Source organism: Ovis canadensis, chromosome 2 (genome assembly GCF_042477335.2).
Source record: "Ovis canadensis isolate MfBH-ARS-UI-01 breed Bighorn chromosome 2, ARS-UI_OviCan_v2, whole genome shotgun sequence".
In the NCBI taxonomy this organism is placed as follows: Eukaryota; Metazoa; Chordata; class Mammalia; order Artiodactyla; family Bovidae; genus Ovis; species Ovis canadensis.
This window is the reverse complement of record NC_091246.1, coordinates 181,221,832-181,244,818: the sequence shown is the minus strand read 5'-3', so window position 1 is coordinate 181,244,818 and position 22,987 is coordinate 181,221,832. Positions and strand designations below refer to the sequence as shown.

Genomic DNA, 22,987 nt, shown 5'->3' with positions numbered 1-22,987 from the left:
GGGTCGCACAGAGTCGGACACAACTGAAGCGACTTAGCAGCAGCAGCAGCAGCAGCATGTTACCTGGACCTGGATGCTTGTTTCCTTCTTAGGGAAGTTTTCAGCTATTATTTCTTCAAATACTACTTCTATCCTTTCTCTCTTCTCCTTCTGGGACACCTATAACGCAAATGTTAGTACACTTCATGTTGTCCCAAACGTCCCTTAAACTATCCTCATTTTTTAAAATTATTTTTATTTTTCCTGTTTGGCTTAGGTGATTATTACTACTCTGTCTTCCATATCACTTACCCATTCTTCAGTATCATCTACTCTACCAGTGACTCCCTCCAATGTATACTTCATTGCTGTTATTGTATTCTTCAACTCTTATTGGTTCTTTTTTATAATTTCTAACTCTTTGTTCAAGTTCTCATTTGTTCATCTATTCTTAGCCTGAGTTTGGTAAGCATCTTTACAATCATTACCTTAAACTCTTTCTCGGGTAGATTGCTTATCTTCATTTCATTTAGGTCTTTTTCTTCAGTTTTGTCATGTTCTTTTGTTTGAAACATACTCCTCTGTCTCCTGAATTTGCCTAAGTCTCTAAGTTTACTCCTGTGTATTATGTAGTTGGTTACAACTCCCAATCTTGGAGAAGTGATTTGTCCTAAGGAAGCCCAGCAGCATGTTCCCCTTCGATCACCGGGGTCAGATTCTCCAAGAGTGTCCCCTGTATGGGCTGCATGAGCCCTTTTATTGTAGCAAGGCTGGGTGTTGCAGATGTGCCGGTACTTGGGGCTAACCCGGGCGCTAACAGGCTAGAGGGAGAATTCCAAAAAAGCAACCACCAGGGCCTGCATCAGCATGGTAGAGAGAGATAATGAAAACAGCTGCCACAAGCATGTCAGTTCCCAAGGGGAGTCCCAGCTGCCCCCTGTTTCTCCACAAGACTCTCTAAGATCAGCAAGTATGTCTGACCCAGACTCCTTTTAAACTGCAGCTTCTGAATAGGGACTTGGAGCAAGTAAGTTTTTGCACATGCCCTTTAAGGATGGCCCTCCAGCCTCTAGTTCTAAACATAGGCCCCACTGGTTTTCAAAGCCAGACATTCTGGGTGCTCATCTTCCCAGTGCCGGACCAGGCTGGTGACCTCAGTGTGGGACTGGGACACCTGGCTCCTCAGGTAGGACCTCCACAGTTGATTTTCCTCCTGCTTGTGAGTCACCATGCCAAGAATGTGAATCCTGACAGCTAGTGTCTCCACCCTTCTGTCTGTCAAGTTGTGGTTCTTTATGTCTTTTCTACTAGCCTTCAGGTCATTCTCAGAGATAGTTGCCCTACTCAGCAGTGTAATTCAGGTGTGACAGGGGGTGAACTTGGGATCTTCCTATTCTGCCATCTTGACCCCTCTCTGTCCCCATTTCTGTTTTGTTGACCAGGGCAATCTAGATTTTAGTACATTACTTGACATACTGCTTTATGTATTTGTAGACAGACAAGCCTGTGTGCTTTCTCATACAAAGTATCAAATAGAACTTCAAAGCTACATCATTAAAAAACACAATCTAGTTTACAGAGATAGTAATTGTTTGGGGGAGGGTGGGAACTGGTTAGTTTTTGTTTGTTTTCTTTTCATTCATTTCATCCAGTTATTAGTTTTTTATGTTTTCCTTTCTAACCCTAGTATATTTTCAAGAATTGTGGAGTCAATTGCAATGCATCATTTTAAGAAACATAGAATCATTAATTTCATCTGAAGACATTAGCATGTTTTATTAAATAAATGCCTGCTTCTTAGATTTCAGTATTCTGCAATTCAGTTCCTTAGGAAAAACAAGGGAGGATACAGGTTTATTTGCAGTTTTAAGAGACCTAATAACGCCACCTGCTGGACAAAATGTCAGAATACGATTTGAAGCCGTTAAATCCTAAAACTTTGAAATCAATTTGCTTCCATTAATCAGGGAAAAATTTGTTATTTTACCATAGGAGTGTTTATAAATATAATTAAGTTTATAAGAGGTTCTGTGATGCTTTTAAAAAAGGTAGGGATAAAATTTTTCTTTTTTTAGGATAAAGTCATTTTGGGAACTGATTACCCCTTCCCACTAGGTGAGTTGGAACCTGGGAAACTGATAGAATCCATGGGAGAATTTGATGCAGAAACCAAGGTATGTGCCTTTTACTTCATGATCTTATTCCTGAATTTTCCTGATCTAACCGTGTTTGGTTTCAGAGCACTTTGATACGGGATAGCAAAGGACAGAGAAATTGTTGCACTTAGTATTTCTAGAACTGTTGCTTGATCTTTAGAATCGGCTGATCTATTAAAGAACAAAGGAAAGTTAAAAAGCTGGAAGTGAACCTAGTACAACTAATTCATAAAGACAAGAAAGAAAACGATAAAGAAGCATATTATAATAATATATTTAGATTTGCACGTTAGATGAATAAGAAAACATGTTTCTATTATAAATCTACCAATCTCCAAAGTTGTAATGATTCTAGTAATTTGGATATCTAGACTCAAGTCTTGACTAACAGGACTCAATGATGCAGAACCCTCAAGCAACTGGATTTTTGTTTTTCATTCAGCATGTGACTTTTAGGGTGGCTAAATGTGTCTTAATGCTGACACTTCCTATTCTGCCCCTTAGGTTCCTGAAACAAAATGAGCTTAAAATGAGGCACTGTGTCCCCAGATTTCCTCTCCTTTGCCATCCCCTTCACATCCCATGGGCTTCTCTGGTGGCTCAGACGGTAAAGAGCCCACCTTCAGTGCTGGTTTGATCCCTGGGTCAGGAAGAACCTCTGAAGAAGGAAATTTCTACCCACTCCAGTATTCTTGTCTGGAGAATTCCATGGATGGAGGAGCCTAGCAGGCTACAATCCATGGAGTTGCAAAGAGTCAGACATGAGTGAGCAACTAACATTTTGACTTTCCCATCCTACAGTGGTAAAGAATCCACCTGCCAGTGCAGGAGACAAAGGAGACAAGAATCAGACCAACTGAGCATGCAAATCCCATTCCACACCCGCTCACGATGAAACAAGTTCTTCCTAAGACTTCACCACTAGGGGCCAGGGATGCCAAAATGAAAACACGGAGATGTAAATCCTTAAAAAATTTTACAAAAGTCTCAGTCATAACCCTTTTGTATGAGACTTGACTCTCTTCTAAACTAGGATCCAAAAGTTCTCTTCAACTCTAATTCTTTACTCTAATTGTTAGGGATACAGCTCATCACATCTTCTTAGACACTTGAAGCACATTAACAGATGCCAAGAAGAGGACATTTTGATATATACTAGTCACAAGTTATTAACTGGGAAACCTTGGACTGCTTTAAACAGGAAGTGTCTCCTTTGGCACTTACCCACCTTAAGGAACTAAAAATCCTGAATTGTTAAACGGTAGTGGTGGTTTAGTCACCAAGTCGTGTCCTACTCTTGCAACCCCATGGACTGTAGCCCACCAGGCTCCTCTGTCCATGGGATTCTCCAGGAAAGAATACTGGAATGGGTTGCCATTTCCTTCTCCAGGGGATCTTCCTGACCCAGGAAATTAACCCAGGTCTCCTGCATTGCAGGCAGATTCTTTACCGACTGAGCTCATATAATTGTTAAATATATACTTATTAAAGTAGAAAGCAATACTAAGATTTTCTCTACTTTTTATATTAAGAGTTGAAAATGAAAAACTACCTATAACATTAATGAAAATTAAACTAAAACCAGACTACCCCAAGTATCCTGTTGTTATTGTTCAGTTGCAAAGTTGTGTCCGACTCTGCGACCCATGAACTGCAGCATGCCAGGCTTCCCTGTCCTTCGCTGTTTCACAGAGTTTACTCAAACTCCATGTCAAATATCCTGATTAAGACTTTAGTGGAATAATAATAATTACTATTATATGCCTTTTGTTATTTAATTTTACGTCTATCACTTTCGAGTTTTCAGAAAATCTTGAATAAAAATTGCATGCAGTCATAAATACATGATATTCTGTAACGTTACATGTTACTCATCATAACATTGTAATAAAGACTAAAAACAATCTACAGGGGAATAGTTAAATAAATAATAGTATGTCTATACAATGGAGTCTATATAGCCATTCAGTTCAGTTCAGTTCAGTCGCTCAGTCGTGTCTGACTCTTTGTGACCCCATGAATAGCAGCACGCCAGGCCTCCCTGTCCATCACCAACTCCTGGAGTTTACTCAAATTCATGTCCATCAGGTCAGTATAGCCATTAAAAAGTATTAAAAATCAATTTCTAAGATATATTAAGAAAGGTACCAAAAATGCACATACTTTCATTTGTAAATAGCTCACTATCCATTTGTGAAAAAATTATAAACCTACATATAAGAATTTGCTTATATATGAATAAAATATCTCTGGAAGAACAGATAAGAAACTTATAAGTCTGGGAAGAAAAAGTAGTGGTTGGGCAGTACTAGTAAAAGGAAACACATTTCTTATCTTTTGAATTTTGAGCCACATGAAGGTAAAATTTCACTTAAAATTTTTTAATGAAATAAATAAATCCATTTGATGAGCACAACAACACTGGGAGATAGGCAAATGCATTCCACCAGGCAGATGCAGAGGAGGAAAATGAGACTTGGGTGTTAAGTGATTTGCCAAAGGGATATAATTGCTGGATTATAGCACATAAACTCAACTCCAAATCTCCTAACTCCAGGATCAGGTCTCTATCCAATACACCAAAATGTATCACCTTCAAAGGATACTTGGTACCAACATATTTTAAAAAGTAAAGTAAATAGTTTTTCAGAGCAGCAGCCATTATTTCTGAAGTCTTCCTTTACAGAAGGATGACCCAGGGTGAATCACGGAAGAACCCCAAGTAAGAGCTCCTTGCCTCAAATTACCCACTCTGCAAGCCTATGTGAGAACCCTGACGTGGTCAGGATACACAGATACACACTAATGGTATGGATGTTACACAACCCCATACATGTTTCCTTCTACTCTCAGCTGCATGCCTGTCCTTTGCAAGCTAGACATATATCAATTAGGGTATCACAAAGTTAACTCTCAAATCACAGCTTTTTCTGTGGAGCAGATCTAACCTATAGCTGGGGAGAAGGTGAAAAAAACTTGGCAGTCTTTTTCTCATGTGAAATTTATCAATGTACATAGTTGTACAATATTCTGAGACTCTTATTCAGGGTCATGTGAAAGGACAACACATATACGGAGAAGGTAGTGGTACCTAAGCTATACCTTTTCTCTGTATTTGACTCCAAGTAATTCTTAAAATTCATTGAAGGGTCCTGTAGAAGTTACCAAAGAAGTCATTTTCCTAGGAGGGTTTTCCTTGTTAAAAGTCTCCTCCCCTCCTTCTACAACCAAATTTCAAAGTTAGATTTCAAATAAAGGGACAAAGGGCGAATTAGAGAAGGCAGTCAAAAGGTATGCATTTCCAGTTACAAGATAAATAAGTACTAGGATTGTAATCTTCTTATGCTCATTCAGTCGTGTCCGACTCTTTTGTGACCTCATGTACTGCAGCCCACCAGGCTCCTCTGCCCATGGGATTTCCCAGGCAAGAATACAAGAGTGGGTTGCCATTTCCTTCTTCAGTGGCTCTTCCAAATCCAGGGATTGAACCCATATCTTCTGCATTGACAGGCAAATTCTCTACCACTGAGCCACCAGGACTGTAATATACAACAGGATAAATATAATTAACACTGCTATATGTACATATGAAAGTTATTAAGAGACTAAATACTAAGACTTCTTATCCCAAGAGAAAAAAATATTTTTTCTATTTCTTTAATGTTGTGTCCATATGAGATGATGGATACCCACTAAACTTATTATGGTATTCATTTCATGATGTATACAAGTCAGATCATTATGTTGTACTTTTTTTTTTTACTTCTATGTTATTTTATTTTTAAAACTTTATCGTCATAATTTTTTAAATTTATTTTTTTAATTGAAGGATAACTTGTTCTACATCGTAAACTTATACAGTGTTGTATATTAATCATATCTCAATAAAACTGAAAGAAAAAAAGAACATTCCTTTTGGGGGCTGAATATTCCATTTATGTGTATACCGCGTTTAAAAGCCTACTCATCTGTTGATGTATACTTGTGCTGTTTCTTTCAGCTGCTATGCAGAGTACTATTATGAACATTCCCTTTCAAGTATCTGTTTGATACTTTTAAAAATTCTGTTGGATATATTTAGGAGCGGAATTGTTGGGTCATAATATAATTCTGTTTATAATATGCTTAAACTTATCATTGTACTATTTAATATAAAATTCATTTGCAGAAATATTTCATTAGAAACTGCTACTATTAAAAAATATAAAATTATACATTTTCTACATTAGCTATAATGAAAATAATACATTATTTACATGTTCAAAAATTTAAAACCTCTACCATGTTTTGTTGATGATTGTCAACATATTTGAGAAGTAGAGAAAATAATAAAGCACAAATATACCACCTGTCATTCATTTTTTGCTTTTAAAATATTGTTCAATACAAATATATGAATATAATTTTTAAAATAGTGTGGCAAAACATGGGTCAAGAGATCATTGTTTAAACACCTAGTATTCTTCTCTCACATTGGGGAACTGAGTTTTTAAAAACCTGAAGACAGTTAGTAAGTACTTTAAAACAGCCATTAAATAATGCTTTAAAGTAAAACCTTTTCTTTTCTTTTTCAGGATAAACTCAAAGCTGGCAATGCCCTAGAATTTTTGGGTCTTGAAAGGAAACAATTTGAATGACTGAATTTATTACAAAGGCAAATTTCAAGAAGACCTTTTACTTTTGCTTTTAAATACGTATCACATATGCATTATTGAAATCCTATTTTGAACTCTTTTATCCAGAAATAGAATATATTCAAATACCCTAAACTATTCATAACAAAAATGATTCTCATGTTTTTATCCTGAAAAACAGTACATTATTTCATGTACAAATCAAAAATTATTTTCCTACAGCCTTTAAAATTAATGGCAGAAATAAAAAGCAAAATGCCATTAATGATTCATATGAAAAAAATAACAGATTCATCCTAGAGGGTTCATGTAGGTTCTCTACCTTGAGCAAATATTTGTTCAGTTCAGTTCAGTTCAGTCGCTCAGTCGTGTCCGACTCTTTGAGACCCCATGAATCCCAGCACTCCAGGCCTCCCTATCCATCACCAACTCCCAGAGTTCAACTCTCAGACTCACGTCCATCGAGTCGGTGATGCCATCCAGCCATCTCATCCTCTGTCGTCCCCTTCTCCTCCTGCCCCCAATCCCTCCTAGCATCAGAGTCTTTTCCAATGAGTCAACTCTTCGCATGAGGTGGCCAAAGTACTGGAGTTTCAGCTTTAGCATCATTCCTTCCAAAGAAATCCCAGGGCTGATCTTCTTCAGAATGGACTGGTTAATAGGTTCCAAATAACCTATTTTTATTCACTTTAAATACCTTCCATTAGCTCAGAAGTGGGCTGGGAATGCTTTAGAGTCCAAAAAATATATATATACATACACATTTTCCATAATCTCTAGGAACTTACAGCCCAATTAAGGAGGCAAAATACATGTTTGTGGAATAATTACTAAGCAATAAAAAACGCATGTCACAGAATTTCAGTTAAGAAAAATTCATTTGATTCCAACTTTGGGCACATCTTCACAGAAGCTGGAACTCGAGATGAGTCTATAAAAATGAATAAAGCATGTTAAGAGTTGCAAGATGGTAAATAGGAAGGCAAAACAGTGGGAACATAGTTTCCATATGAATAAGAACTTATCTATTCTGGAGAGAAGTTTCAGTATGTAATTTATTTTTACCAGAAACTCTTTCCATTTGAAATACTGAGCAGACTGTGTAAAGCAAGCTGTGGAGGTTGAGCAGGGCAATACCAGGGTAGCCTGTTATACTGACTGCATTTCTATTTGTTCTACCTGGTCTGCTGAAGATGAACTTGGTTCTGGGAGGGGTGATGAACATCTGTGGTTCATGTACCTCTGGCTGAATTCTAAAACGTAATTTTTCAAAATTACCCACTTGCTCTAATTGTGGTTTTCTGGCTTGTTTTTTGTTTTTGTGTGGGGTTTTTTGGCCTCGCCATGGCATGAGGGATCTTAGTTCCCTGACAAGGGGTTGAATCCATGCCCCATGCAGTGGAAACACAGTCTTAACCACTGGACCACCAGGGAAGTCCCATCCTCTTGATTCATTCATACTTCTTTTCCCTCCTATTAGTCAAGAGTTGAGTATGACATGTAAATTGTACTGATTTAATCTTTGCTAAACTACACTCATCTTATTATTTTCTTTATTTTAGTCTATAACTCCATTTCCTTCTTGCTTCTCCTGTTGCTTTCTAAGATTTTACCCACCCAACACTTTGCTTGTTACTCCAGTCTGCTTTAAAAGAAAAAGTTGAGTCAAACAGCAACATGAAGCATATGTTATTATTTTTCACTTCCCCATTCTTTAGGGGAAAATGTCTTGTTTCTTTTTAAATATTCCGTATTTGAGCACTTTAAACACAGTGTTTGATGACTGCTTTATTATGAAAAGCAACCATAAATACATAGTTTAAATAGATTTGGGGTATATTCATATTCACAGAGTACTTATATGATATGCCAGGGTTGTAAGGCAGTTCCACACACTGGGGACATAGAAAGTTAACAAAAAGGATAAAATCTGTTCTCTGATGAAACCTATAACCTGTAGGTAAGAAACTGTAAATAAATAAAGGAGGGAGGACAAAGAAAGGAGAAATGGAGAGCAAGAGAGAAGGAGGAGGAAGGAAAGGAGGAAGGGAGGAAACTTTTCTTATACTGATAAACATTATGCACAAATTAAAACAAGAAGATGTACAGAATGACTCGGGGAAGGATGCGAGATAAAACATTAAGTTGTAGGGCCAGAGAATACCTGTTTAAAGAGGACTTTGAACTAAGACTTGAGTAACAGAAAGAAATGGCCATGGAGAAGAGTATTCTGGGGAAGGGCTAGAGCAGCAAAGGCTCTGGGGCAGAAAAGAGCTGGGGCAGAGCTTGTGAGCAAGGGAGAAACAGGGATGAAACTGAAAAGCTGGCCAGAGAAGTAAGCTGTGGTCGAGAGTTTAGATTTTCATATTAAGTTTTTTAGTAAGCCAGTGGAGTTTTTAAAATAGGTTTGTGACATGCTCTGTCTTATGTTTTTGGAAAATCCCATGGATGGAGGAGCCTGGTAGGCTGCAGTCCATGGGGTCGCTAAGAGTCGGACACGACTGAGCGACTTCACTTTCACTTTTCACTTTCATGCATTGGAGAAGGACATGGCAACCCACTCCAGTGTTCTTGCTTGGAGAATCCCAGAGACGAGGGAGCCTGGTGGGCTGCCGTCTATGGGGTAGCACAGAGTCGGACACGACTGAAGCGACTTAGGAGCAGCAGCAGCAGCAGAGAATTATTTTAAGGCGTCAAGAAACGATGGAGACTTGGGCAAGAGTAGTAGAACAGGGACAGTGACATGGGGTTGTAGGGAGAAGCAACAGCACTTGATAAATGTGAGGACAAGGGCAAATGGGAAGAAAAAAATCAAGGCTGATTCCCAGGTGTCTGTGTGTGTGTGCACCATAGTTTGTTCAGTCTCTTACATTTGGACATTATACGTAATTTCCAATATTTTGCAATTACAAATAATGCTGCAATAAAATTAGGTACATTTGTCATATCACACATAAGGATAACTCCAAAATAGATTCGATCAAAGATTTAACTCTAAGATAAGGTGAAACTATGCAGACACTAGAAAAGATGAGAAACTTCCTCTTTAAACCAAATATAAAGAAGGGCTTTCTAATGATGTCCTTTCTGTGCAGTAATTCTAGGGACATTTAGCCTCTGTAATGTAGCTAAGGCTATTAAACTCATCCATACTTTAGACAGGTGCCTTGACTCCTAGTTTTTTTCACTTGAGCATCTGGGTTGATTTCTTTTACCATCGTGAGGAAGACTGACAAAAACAGGTTTGGGAAGAAAGAGAATCAATAGCTCTGCTGTTGGCTGCTGCTGCTGCTGCTGCTACTAAGTCACTTCAGTCATGTCCGACTCTGTGTGACCCCATAGACGGCAGCCCACCAGGCTCCCCCGTCCCTGGGATTCTCCAGGCAAGAACACTGGAGTGGGTTGCCATCCTTCTCCAATGCATGAAAGTGAAAAGTGAAAGGGAAGTCGCTCAGTCATGTCTGACTCTTCACGACCCCATGGACTGCAGCCTACCAGGCTCCTCCGTCCATGAGATTTTCCAGGCAAGAGCACTGGAGTCGGGTGCCATCGCCTTCTCCGTCTGCTGTTGGACTTACTATATTTCAGGTGTGTCTTAGACATTTGAGTAGGAGTGTCCATAAGCAGTTAGGTACACTATTTTGGGGAGTTAAAGAGGGAAGTTGGGAAAAGGGCATCAGTGTATAGAAAGTATTTAAAGAAATGAGACTGGATGAAATCACCAGGAGAAAAAGTAAAGCAGAGAACCAAAAGAACCTAAGACTAATTACTAGGATTCACCAGCACTGGACACTAAATAGTGCTCAGTGAAGTAGGAAGAAAACCAGAAAAAAATGTATTCAGAAGCAAGGGGGAGACAATGTTTCAAGAAGGCCTAATAGCTTTAGGCATTAAAAAAGAAAAAATATAAAATACTATGGTACTGGGCTTCTTTGGTGGTACAGAAGCTAAGAATCTACCTTGCAATGCAGGGGACACAGGTTGGATACCTAGTCTGGAAAGATCTCAATGCTTCAGAGCAACTAAGCCCACGAGTCACAACTACTGAAGCCCTTGCACCTTAGAGCCCATGCTCCACAAGAAGAGAAGTCACTGCAATGAGAAGCCCATGCACCACAGCAAAGAGTAGCCCCCGCTCGCCACAACTAGAGAAAGCCCACGCACAACAATGAAGACCCAGTGCAGCCAAAACTAAGGTTTTAAAAAAATCTTTTCACTACATTGGTACTTAGTACTTGGGGGCAGAATCATATGCTCTCAGTATAACTCAATCCCTTTATCTCAAAATAGTTCCAGTTCCTATAGTCCCAATACTGATCAGTGGCATCACCCAGTCACTTAAATTTTCTCCTTCACCCACATCAAACCTGACATTAAGTCTGATAGATTCTGCCATTTTTATATCTTTCACTTCTTATCTATTCTGTCTTCCCTAATGCTTCCAACTAGATTCAGGTCCTCAACTCTCATCAAGATTATTGATATTATCTCTTATGTATATTCCTGTTTCTTGGCTTAGTCTGGCATAATCCACTTTCCACCCTATGGCCAGAAAAAATTTTCCAAGTATGTATCTGATAGCATTGCTCTTTCTCTAGCTCTCTTTAAAATTCCTCAGGACCTAGAATGATGGTTTTCTAGGCTTTGAGATGTCATTAATCAGTATCGTCCACTTTTAAAAGTTGTACTGATATTGCTAATAGCAGACACTTCTCAATTTGAATTGCATTTGCTATCTTCCCACTAGACTGGAACTTTCTTGAGAGCAGAAACTATGACCTAATTCATTTGCATTCAACAGTATTTACTGAGGGTACACTATGTACACTAGCTGCTGGGATAATATAAGTAAAAACAAACATGGTTCCTGCCCTCAACTGCGCTTATAATCTAGTTAGGGAGACAGGTATCAAACAAGCAACAAATTAATGTAAAATTGCTACTGTGACAAGAGCTAGGAAGGAGACACACATAGTGTATAGAGAGCTTAAAATACGGGACATGAGCCCATTAGAGTTAGGGAGAGAATTTTCAGAACTGTTGCTTCAGCTGGGTTCTGAAGACCAGACAACAGCTGAAAAGTAGAGAGGCAAAGAGGAAAGGGAAGAGCAGAGAGGGAAGAGCACAGATGAAAGCCTTGTGGCAGGAGAGAGCACAGCAGGAAAGGATACCCCTGGGGCTGGAGGTGAGAAAGCAAGCCCTTCTTGGTACAGAGACAAGATCACATGGGGCCATACACTGGTTTGAGGAATTTGATCTATCAAAAGGCTGTGAGGTTTTTAATTAGGATATGTCAGGGAAAGTTTAACAGTAGGATTCCTGTGTGCTGTTTCCTGTCTCTCTTGAGTCCTCTGTTCCTTATCTGTTCCTGTCAGGAACAAGCGGAGTGGCAAGCCGCTCCCAGGACTGAGATCAAAGAGATGGGATGCTTGCATAGGATTTCCTTCATTAGCTTTTCCATATGGCGAAAGGGATGGTTTATGATCCTCTTTTGATATGGATTGTCTTTTGGCTTTACGGCCTCTGTTACTCCTTGTTTCCTTGGTAACTTGTAAAGTCTGGTCTTTTGATCTTTATCTGAAGAAGCTACCTTGTAATAAGGTATATATACTCACACAGAGTTCAATAAAGGACCCTTGTTCCACTAGAGACTTGGGTTCCCGTGTCCTTCTTTATCTTTTTCTCTTTCTCTGTCTCTCTTTCTGGCTGATTCTCTGGAGCGTGGAGCCTGCCAAGCTCATTTTCCTGCCCAGGCTTTCAAGACCTCTCAAGACCTTTTGAGAGGGTGCCCTGTGCCTACGTGAACAGTACAAGCCTTGTCCTAGGGTTTTATTGGCTTTCTGCATAACCCAGGGAATATTAGCCTCTTTCCTTCTTTCACTTTCTTATCATTGACTCCAGACCACCAGGTTCCAGTCCATTAAAGGACTGCAACAAGGATATAACTAGTTGAAATTTGAAAAGACTCTCCTGGCCCTAAAACGGCACTTCAGTTCAGTTCAGTCGCTCAGTTGTGTCCGACTTTTTACAACCCCATAGGCAGCATGCCAGGCCTCCCTGTCCATCACCAACTCCCAGAGTTCACTCAGACTCACATCCATCGAGTCAGTGATGCCATCCAGCCATCTCATCCTCTGTCGTCCCTTTCTCCTCCTGCCCCCAATCCCTCCCAGCATCAGAGTCTTTTCCAATGAGTCAACTCTTCACATGAGGTGGCCAAAGTACTGGAGTTTCAGCTTCAGCATCATTCCCTCCAAAGAAATCCCAGGGCTGATCTCCTTCAGAATAGACTGGTTGGCTCTCCTTGCAGTCCAAGGGACTCTCAAGAGTCTTCTCCAACACCACAGTGCAAAAGCATCAATTCTTTGGCACTTATCACACCCAAAATCTCAAAAATCTCTCAAGAAAATCCCCCTTTTAGGCTTTTATCTCCCTTCTTATCTAGTATATGTACTTCGCCAAAACATACCCCTGGAGGGAAAAAAAAATCCCACCACCATCAGATTCCAAAGGACAACTCTTCACAGTCATCCAAGTATTTCTCTTCCTTGGACTGGACCCTTCTCCAAATTTTCTATCTCCCCTATAAAGGAAGCCAGTTCTAATTCAACCCAATATTTATTACCCAACCAGCAAACGTACACCTATATTCATCAAAAAGAATGACACAAATGAATTTACAAAACAGAAACTCACAGACCTAGAAAACAAACTTATGGTTACCAAAGGGGAGAGGGATAGGTTGGGAGATCGGGACTGACACATACACACTATTGTATACTAAACAGATAACCAACAAAGACCTACTGTATAGCACAGGAAACTATATTCAATATTTTGTAATACCCTATAAGGGAAAATAATATGAAAATGAATATATAAATATAAATATTATATATAAATAAAATGTTGTTGTTTAGTTGCAACATTGTATTTTACTTAGGACTCTTTTGCAGCCCCATGGACTGTAGCCTGCCAGTCTCCTCTGTCCATGTGATTTCCCAGGCAAGAATACCCATGGAGTGGGTTGCCATGCCCTTCTCCAGAGGATCTTCCTGACCCAGAGATCAAACCCATGTCTCCTGCATTGGCAGGCACATTCTTTACCCGGGAGGCCCAAAATAAATACATACAAACATAAATAAATATTTATTTATTTAAAGGTGATTGGGTAGACCAAAGTTTGTTCAGGTTTTTCCATAACATCTTATGGGAAAATCTGAACAAATATTTTGGCCAACCCAATATATAGCTGAATCACTGTGATGGACACTTGAAACTAATCAACTAACTAATCAGCTATAGTTGATATCATAAATCAACTATACTTCCATTTAAAATATATATATTCAATTACTTAAGATGAATTTAATTAAAATCAATACCAACTTCATATTTGCTTAGCTTACAACGATTCTGAGGCTTTTTCCAAATCAAAATTGGACAAAAGTGAATAGGTTTCCATTTCTGAATGTAAAACACTGCTCACTTTTATCAGATACCTAATAAAAAATTTTAAGTTCATTTTTGAGAAGTCAATCCACAAACATGGTAGAAGAGTTCAAAAGCATTAAATTCAATGTATGTCACCCAGAGGGAGCCAATTTTATCTGTTGCCTGTATATGTGTATTCTCATAAAGGTAATCTATAATTATACAAGTACTGACTATGCCAAAGCCTTTGACTGTGTGGATCACAATAAACTGGGGAAAATTCTGAAAGAGATGGGAATACCAGACCACTTGACCTGCCTCTTGAGAAACCTGTATGCAGGTCAGGAAGCAATAGTTAGAACTGGACATGCAACAACACACTGGTTCCAAATAGGAAAAGGAGTACATCAAGGCTGTATATTGTCACCCTGCTTATTTAACTTATATGCAGAGAATATCATGAGAAACGATGTGCTGGAAGAAGCACAAGCTGGAATCAGGATTGCCGGGAGAAATATCAATAACCTCAGATATGCAGATGACACCACCCTTATGGCAGAAAGTAAAGAGGAACTAAAAAGCCTCTTGATGAAAGTGAAAGAGGAGAGTGAAAAAGTTGGCTTAAAGCTCAACATTCATAAAACTAAGATCATGGCATCTGGTTCCATCACTTCATGGGAAATAGATGGGGAAACAGTGGAAACAGTGTCAGACTTTATTTTTCTGGGCTCCAAAATCACTGCAAATGGTGACTGCAGCCATGAAATTAAAAGACACTTACTCCTTGGAAGGAAAGAGTAACCCAGTAAGTAGTAAGTTATGACCAACCTAGATAGCATATTCAAAAGCAGAGACATTACTTTGCCAACAAAGGTCTGTCTAGTCAAGGCTACGGTTTTTCCAGTGGTCATGTATGGATGTTAGAGGTGGACTGTGAAGAAAGCTGAGCACTGAAGAATTGATGCTTTTGAACTGTGGTGTTGGAGAAGACTCTTGAGAGTCCCTTGGACTGCAAGAAGATCCAACCAGTCCATCCTAAAGGAGATCAGTCCTGGGTGTTCACTGGAAGGACTGATGCTGAAGCTGAAACTCTAGTACTTTGGCCACCTCATGCGAAGAGTTAACTCATTGGAAAAGAGCCTGATGCTGGGAGGGATTGGGGGCAGAAGAAGGGGACGACAGAGGATGAGATGGCTGGATGGCATCACTGACTCGATGGACATGAGTTTGGGTAAACTCTGGGAGTTGGTGACGGACAGGGAGGCCTGGAGTGCTGCAATTCATGGGGTCGTAAAGAGTCGGACACGACTGAGCAACTGAACTGAACTGAACTGAAGCTAGCTTAGGGCTTCCCAGATGGCGTGAGCAGTAAAGAACCCATCTGTGAATGCAAGAGACTTAAAAAATGTGGGTTCAGTCACTAGGTTGGGAAGATTCTCTGGAGGAGGGCGTGTTAGCCACCCACTCTAGTATTCTTGCATGGAGAATCCCATGGACACAGGAGCCTGGAGGGCTCCAGTCTGGTCCACAGGGTCACAAAGAGTTGGATATGACTCCAGTGACTTAGCAAGCAAGCAAACTTCAGTTTGGATGTATTATAAAACTCTGTAGTTATATTCCCTTCCCCACCGATGTTGTATGTTTTTGATGTCACAATTTACATATTTTTATCTTGCATGTCTCTGAACAAGTTTTTGTAGTTATAGTTATTTTTACTACTTTGTCTTTTAATCTTCAAACTTTGAAAGTAATTAACCTATCACTTTTACAACTTTATTCTGATTTTTCCTACATAACTTACCAGTGGTATTTATCCTCTGTTTTCCTGCAGCCAATTAACACTCTTTTGTTCCAGCCTAAAGAAGTCCTTTTAACATTTCCTGTAAGGCCAGTCTAGTGGGAACGAACTCCATTACCTTTTGCTTGTCTGGAAAACTCTCTCCTTCAACTCCTAAGGATGGATTTTCTGGTAGAGTATTCTTGATTGGCAGCTTTTCTTCTTTCAGCATTTGATGCCTTCTTTTTAATAGGGGACTAGTATTTCATTGTATAGATATATCAAACTATTCAATCCTCAAATCATGAATGGTCATACTTCCAGTCTTTTAAAATTGCAAACTACTACTTAAATGATGTTGAAGTGAAGTGAAGTTGTTCAGTTGTGTCCGACTCTTTGCGACCCCACGGACTGTAACCTACCAGGCTCCTCTGTCCATGGGATTTTCCAGGCAATAGTACTGGAGTGGATTGCCATTTCCTTCTCCAGGGGATCTTCCCAACCCAGGGATCAAACCCAGGTCTCCTGCATTGTAGATAGACGCTTTACTGTCTGAGCCACCAGTGAAGTCCTTAAATGATGTTGAACATCTTTTCAAATGTTTATTTGCCATCTGTATCACTTCTTTGTTAAGTATCTGTTTAGATCCTTTGCCTTTTTTATTTTTAAGCCACTTAGCATGTGGGATCCTAGTTACCTGTTGAGAAATGGCACTCATGTCCTCCTGCATTGGAAGTGCAGAGTCTTAACCACTGGACCACCAGAGAAGACCCCTCCTCCCTTTGCCCATTTAAAAATTGGGTTCTTTGCTTTCTTATTGAGCTTTAAGAGTTATTTGCATATTTGGAACACAAGTCCTTTATTAGAAAGTGTTTTGCAAAGACATTTTCCTTGTATTTTCACTCTCTTAACTCGTCTTTCACAGAGCAGAAGTCTTTAATTTTAAAAGTCCAACTTAATTTTTTCTTTCATGGATCATCTTTTGGTGTTATATCTAAAAACTCACTGCCAAACAAGGTCACCTAGGTTTCCTCCTGTTATATTCCAGAATTTTTAAAGCTTTGCATTTGACATTTAGGGATATGATTTATTTAAAATTAATTTTTGTTAAAAGTGAGGTTTTTGAGATTTTGTGAGATTTGTGGGGGGTTTTTTTGCCAGATGGATGTCCATTGTTTCAGCACTATTTGTTGAAAAGATGATCTTTTCTCAATTTAAGTGCCTTTGCTCCTTTGTCAAAGATCAGTTGACCATATTTCTACAGGTCTATTTCTGGACTCCCTATTCTGCTCCACTGATGTATGTCTATTATTTTGCCAATATACACTGTCTTTCATACTGTAGCTTTGAAGTTAGGTAGAGAAGGCAATAGCACCCCACTCTAGTACTCTTGCCTGGAAAATCCCATGGACGGGGAGCCTGGTAGGCTGCAGTCCATGAGGTCACTAAGAGTTGGACACGACTGAGCGACTTCACTTTGTCTTTTCACTTTCACGCATTAGAGAAGGAAATGGCAACCCACTTCAGTATTCTTGCCTGGAGAATCCCAGGGAAGGGGGAGCCAGGTGGGCTGCCGTCTATGGGGTGGCACAGAGTTGGACACGACTGAAGCGACTTAGTAGTAGTAGTAGTAGAGCCCATTCCACTTCTTTGGTATTGTGTAGGCTACTTTGGGTCTTTTGTCTTTCCATATAAACTTTAGAATCAATTAGTACTTATCTATAACGAACTTGATAAATTTTTTATTGAGATTGCATTGAATTTATAAATGAAGTTGGGAAGAACTGACATCTACTGATGTTAATTCTTGGAATCCATGAACTCACAATATCCTTCCACTCATATCTACTTTTTTAATCATAGCTTTATAGTTTTCTATAAACAGATCCTGTACATATTTTAGATTCACACCTAAATGGTATTGTTTTTAGCTTCCAATATCAATTATACATGGGTGATACACAGGAAAGCAACTGACTCTTGTATATTATAATCCTGCTATAGTTACTTACTAGTTTCAGGTTTTTTTTAATACTCTTTAAGATTTTCTACATGAACAATTATACTACTAGGAACAAAGTCAGTTTTCTTTCTTTCTTCCTGATCTGCTTACTTTGATTTCCTTTTCTTACAAGACTTCTATGTAGGACAACTTTGAAAGGAGTGATGAGATGGGAGTCATGCTTTAGAAGGAAAGTTTCTCACCATTAAGTATGATGCTAGCTCTAAGGCTGTATCAACTTGACTAAGTTGCAAAAGTTCTCTTACATTCCTAGTTTGTTAGAGCTTTTATCACGAATGAGCGTTCAAGGTACACACTTTTTAAGTGTTGCTTTCAGTCAATCTGCCCTGGAACTTCTAAGCAAGGTAGGTAAGAAAGTAAGTTATTTAGACAACCGTTCACGCCAGGTGACTACCAAAATACCTCAATACTGTGTGTGACAGGGGGCCGGCAAAGCCAAGATAGATCAGTACACTGAGCATCGGAGCCCCAAAACGATGACAAAAGCCTGGAGATTTAATCAAGAACTCAATGAAAGTACCAGTTGCCTTTAGAAGTATGTCTTCCCGTGCTCTAATCTTTGGCAAATAGGAGCCTCGTGGGGTTACCGTTCAAGAGGTCGCCAAAGTCGGACAGGACTTAACAACAAAAATTTAAAACTTAGAAAATTATTCACACACAGTAGGCTTTGGGTCAAAGCCAGAGACGCACCCACTCCCAGGGTGGAGCTCTGCGGAATTTTCTTGCAGGGACAGGAGAAAGGGTTAATGAATAGTGTTACCATATTTAACACTGATAACTTTTTTCCTCAGCTGTTTTTACAACATCTGCTTCTCTTCAAACTTCTCTTTAAAATCACAGATTTTAAAAAACCACTACCGAAACGGACTGGAAACCTAGTTTGGAAATCAAGATACTCTGATTGCTAACTGGATAACCTTTGGCAGGCAATTAAACCCTCAGCCTGCGTAGTCGTGGAATTCAAACAAGATAATGTAGAGGAAAAGCACTGAAGTGCAGCACAAACGTGGAGCGTCATTTCTTCTGCACCCTTTCTCAGGTAGGTCCCTGCCAGAGCCACCCGTTGAGCTAAGGCTGTCCACCTACCACTTGAAAGTAGGGAGCCTACGATATTGCGCAGACCGATGCTGTGAAAAATAGAGGATGTGCCGAACGACTGCGACACAGAAAGGTTTTGTGGGTTTTTTTTAAGCGCTGCCAGACTCCAGATTCCAGCATCGCCGGGATTTGAGAGTTCACGCCCAGGACACAGGGCGCAGCCGCGTGCCCGCCTCTCTCGTCACCCGACCCGAAACCAGTCTCTCCCTTCCTCTCCACCACGCCCTTAGCCCAGCCAATCCTAGACCCGGCATGCACTGCGCCGACCTTTTCCTTCCAGCCGACCCCCACCTCTGGGCGCCTCCAAATGACAAGGGGCGCGGAGCATTGTGGTCCCGTGCGCGAGAGCGAGGATGGAGGCAGGAAAGAGAAAGCAAAAGGCTGGACGAGCCGATAGAGCGGTCCCCGCGCACGCGCACGCACGGCGACGGAGGTGAAAAGAGGCGGTGCCTGGTCTACGGCGAGCGGAGTGGGGCGGGGTCGCGCGGCCTTGGCGGGGAGTCCGCGAGCCCGGAGGGGCGGGGGGTGGGTGAGGGAGCGGGCGGAGGAGGAAGTGTCATGGCGTCGGGCCGTGGAGCTTCTTCTCGCTGGTTCTTTACTCGGGAACAGCTGGAGAACACGCCGAGCCGTCGCTGCGGAGTGGAGGCGGATAAAGAGCTCTCGTACCGCCAGCAGGCGGCCAACCTCATCCAGGAAATGGGACAGCGTCTCAATGTGTATCCTTTCTTATTCTTGGCCTTCCGCCGCTCACGCCCTGTCCCTCTCACTACTCCCCCGGTCGCCGGGCCTGGTGCCGCGCGAACATGGCGCCGTCGCCTCGGCCTTTGCTGGGCCTCGGCCGTGCCGTAAGGGAAGGCAGGTTCGGGTTCGGAAGGCCGCGAGCGACCGGCGGAGAGGTGGAGGAGGAGGGGAGACCGGGAATGCGGGCCGGGAGGCTGCGTTGTGTAATCTGTTTGGGGCCGCGCGTGGTGGCGGCGGGGGATGGGAGTGCCGCCCAGACGAGAGGGGACTTTTAGGGATTATGGCAGAAAAAAGGCGGTTGCTTCGACTTCTCGTCCGAGAAGGGCTTGCGAACTAGCTCTCAGCAAATTTGATGGCGGTTTTCTCGTACCTGGGGAGCGCACGGGAGGTCTTTATATTGACAAGGTTTTGTATGGGTGTGCGCTCGCCTGTTTTAACTCTGATTTGGGGTTTAGTCAGCCATAGCCATTGATCAGTCCTTCCTGGGCTCGCTTAATTTCAATATTAGAGCGAAATGCTCGGCATTTGTTGTTACTGTTACTATTACCATTTCGGTCTGGAGCCTTTTATAACCGCCAGCCCCCACCCCACCATCCTGTGGGTATTTATTTATTTACTTATTATTACAGTTTGGGGATTGGTTTTGAGTGAACGGGTGGCGTTGGAAAAGGACCGTAGATCGGATATTTTCCTTCAAAATTGTTTTGGAAAGAGATCTTGTTTTTCTCCAGTATTTCCTAAATGTTACGTTCCAGCTCTCAGCTTACAATAAACACTGCGATTGTTTATATGCACAGGTTTTACATGCACCATTCTTTCACCAAATTCAGTAGATACGTAAGTACTATTTTATTGCACTATTTTATTGTTTGTTTTTGCTGCAACCAAATTTTAAGGTACAATCGATACGTAGAAAGGAGTTGGTCGTGGATTTTACTACCGTATTTAGTGTTCCAAGTTAACAGTGAAGGTGAATGGCTTGATGAACATTTTGCTTCAAATGCGCGGTTTCTGGTTCGTTGGTTTGTTAGTTTTTTAATTTGGGATGACAAGCTGCCAGGCTCTGTGTCAGGCTCTGCCGGCTCTTTTGAGCTGAGAGATAAATCAGAAGCATTTCTTTTCTCAAAGAGTGTTTATTACATTTGTATGACTTTAAGTTTTATGTTCCACGTTTAAACAATTTCAGGTAGTAATGTACAATGTGATGGGGAGACGCGGTCATCTGGACGCATATTGTTTCAAATAGTGGGAATTGGGCTTAGTTTAATTGCAGCGTTGTTTTGTAAGAATCCTTTGAGAGAACTATTTTGCTTTTTAGAAAAAGTATTTCATTTGTTAACACAATTTAAGTTTTCAAACGTTATTTATCATAGTTTAGCATTAGTTGTCTACTTAAATTTTTGGTGATTTGAATTGTATCTTGCTTCAGACAAAACTATGTCGTGTGTGTGTATAATTAGTTTGAAGTGCATCTTACCTTGCAATACTAAGGTACTGATTTGGAACATATGCTGTAAATCTGTGTGTCACAAATTGAGTAGTGGCTTTTAGTTGCAATTTTAAATTATGAAACAGGGCTGTTGGATGTGTGCTCTTTTCAGCGAAATAAGCGTACTGTGTTGTACCTGTTAACAAAGAAAACTATATATCATTTAGAAATACTTAACTCTGAGGTAAATATTTTACCTTATTTCTCACCATGTTTTTTGCTCACAGCTATTATTTTAGAATGTTACTCTGAAAGGTATGTGGAAAAATTGACCATGGAAGACTTCACGCACGGATTGTTATTAGACCTTTTAAGAAAGCAGTTTTTGAAAAGGTTCTTTCTTTGAGTTGGAAGAAAGGAAAAGCTTCATAGTTTGGATTGATTCCTATATTAATCTCTTCTGATTGTAAATCTGACTTGGTTTATCAGATTGGCATATAGGTTTATCTTAGAAACAATATACATTTCTTATATACATTTTGGTCTCTTGCAGTCTCCATAGCTTCTACTTCTACTTCTCCATCTTTTAAATCTGTGTGATTCTTGTTCTGTTTTTATTTCCCTAGTTATTTCTTGTGCATAGAACTTAGATCGGTGATAGTGTTGGGAAGAGAGAGGAAACCTTTTTGATAGTAATATTTAGATTGAGAGAAATAGCAGTTTTATTTAAATTGTCTTCTAAGGCAGTAGTGAACTGATAAATACTAATATGAATATGACTTAAGTAGCCCTGGAAAATACTGGTAGGAGTCAGTAGTTCTGGAAAATAGTTCTGGAAATTCTCTGTGTGGCTGCAGATGCCCATTTGCTTGCTTTTCTACTTCAGTAATGATTTCACTACAAGACTACACTTCTCATTTTGAACCGTCCCTCTTTCATAATTTGTCTCTGTGGCCTGTTTGGTATGCTTTAAAGCAAATGCTTACAGCCAAAATTCACAGCTGTAACTTTAAATTGACTGGTGAAGCCCAGGTCGCTGGCATTCTAACCCTTGTTAATTTATTTAAATGCCATCATTTAATAAGAAAGCCAAAGTACTCATTTTTATTACCCTACTTTCTGTCTTATGTGTATATAAAGGCAAACCTCAATGTTGTACAGAGTTGTTATTAGCAGAATAATTGAAATCTGATGTTTCTGTTTTGAGAAGTAAATTGCACTCTTCATTTCTAACCATTGTCTTTTTTACCTTTGCTATTGTATCAAAAGTGGTTTTAATATTTGTGTTGGTGCACTTGCAACATTTGCACAGCCTCACTCTTTTATCTTTTTTCCTATTCTTTTAGGGTGAAGGGGGTGGTCTCAAATTGAATGTGAGTCACTTTTAAATTCATATTCTGCCACATTATTGGGAAAAGTTTTCTTATAAGGCTATAATGGAATGTCATAGTAAACTTTAAGTCATTACAAAGTAAATTAAACACCATTTGGTCAATTAAACCAGAACAAGCTTAAATTTAAAGATGTTGGTGATAAAATATATCCGATTTTGTAATAAATATGCCTTCATTATACTAAAATATTTATGTGGCTTTATTTTTTCTCACATTGACAAATTTAAAAGTAAAAAATCCCCTAAAGGTCAGGTTGCTCTTGTGTTAAAAATCAGTGTCAACAGAGCTGTCTTTTATCATTATCAGTTTCTCTTTTTAGAAG

At 40.0% G+C, this 22,987-nt stretch overlaps 2 protein-coding genes and 1 long non-coding RNA gene across 57 annotated transcripts in view; 2 read left to right on the top strand and 1 right to left on the bottom strand.

Moving 5' to 3' along the window:
- The window catches only part of ACMSD (aminocarboxymuconate semialdehyde decarboxylase), an 88,708-nt gene extending 80,662 nt beyond the window's left edge, over nt 1–8,046 (top strand). For 9 of the 49 annotated variants that reach the window (XR_011254587.1, XR_011254594.1, XR_011254581.1 and 6 more), the window contains 2 exons: nt 2,055–2,153; nt 6,710–8,046. Coding sequence is in view for 29 of the 49 variants with exons in the window: in XM_069577756.1 (XP_069433857.1) it covers nt 2,055–2,153; nt 6,710–6,772 (162 nt within the window). In the remaining 20 variants the exon portion in view is untranslated. Of the gene's footprint in view, nt 1–2,054; nt 2,154–2,639; nt 6,481–6,709 lie in introns of those variants that run through there. The other 40 variants (XR_011254588.1, XR_011254582.1, XR_011254576.1 and 37 more) reach the window with 18 other exon arrangements.
- The window catches only part of LOC138434011 (uncharacterized), a 110,762-nt gene extending 91,246 nt beyond the window's left edge, over nt 1–19,516 (bottom strand). The window contains exon 1 of the long non-coding RNA XR_011254598.1: nt 19,369–19,516. This is a non-coding gene — a long non-coding RNA (uncharacterized lncRNA). The remainder of the gene's footprint in view (nt 1–19,368) is intronic.
- Nucleotides 18,844–22,987, top strand: part of CCNT2 (cyclin T2) — a 36,940-nt gene continuing 32,796 nt past the window's right edge. For 3 of the 7 annotated variants that reach the window (XR_011254573.1, XR_011254574.1, XM_069577720.1), the window contains exons 1-2: nt 19,623–19,817; nt 20,598–20,679. Coding sequence is in view for 4 of the 7 variants with exons in the window: in XM_069577720.1 (XP_069433821.1) it covers nt 19,660–19,817; nt 20,598–20,679 (240 nt within the window). In the remaining 3 variants the exon portion in view is untranslated. Of the gene's footprint in view, nt 19,043–19,381; nt 19,535–19,573; nt 19,818–20,597; nt 20,680–22,987 lie in introns of those variants that run through there. The other 4 variants (XM_069577724.1, XM_069577721.1, XM_069577722.1 and 1 more) reach the window with 4 other exon arrangements.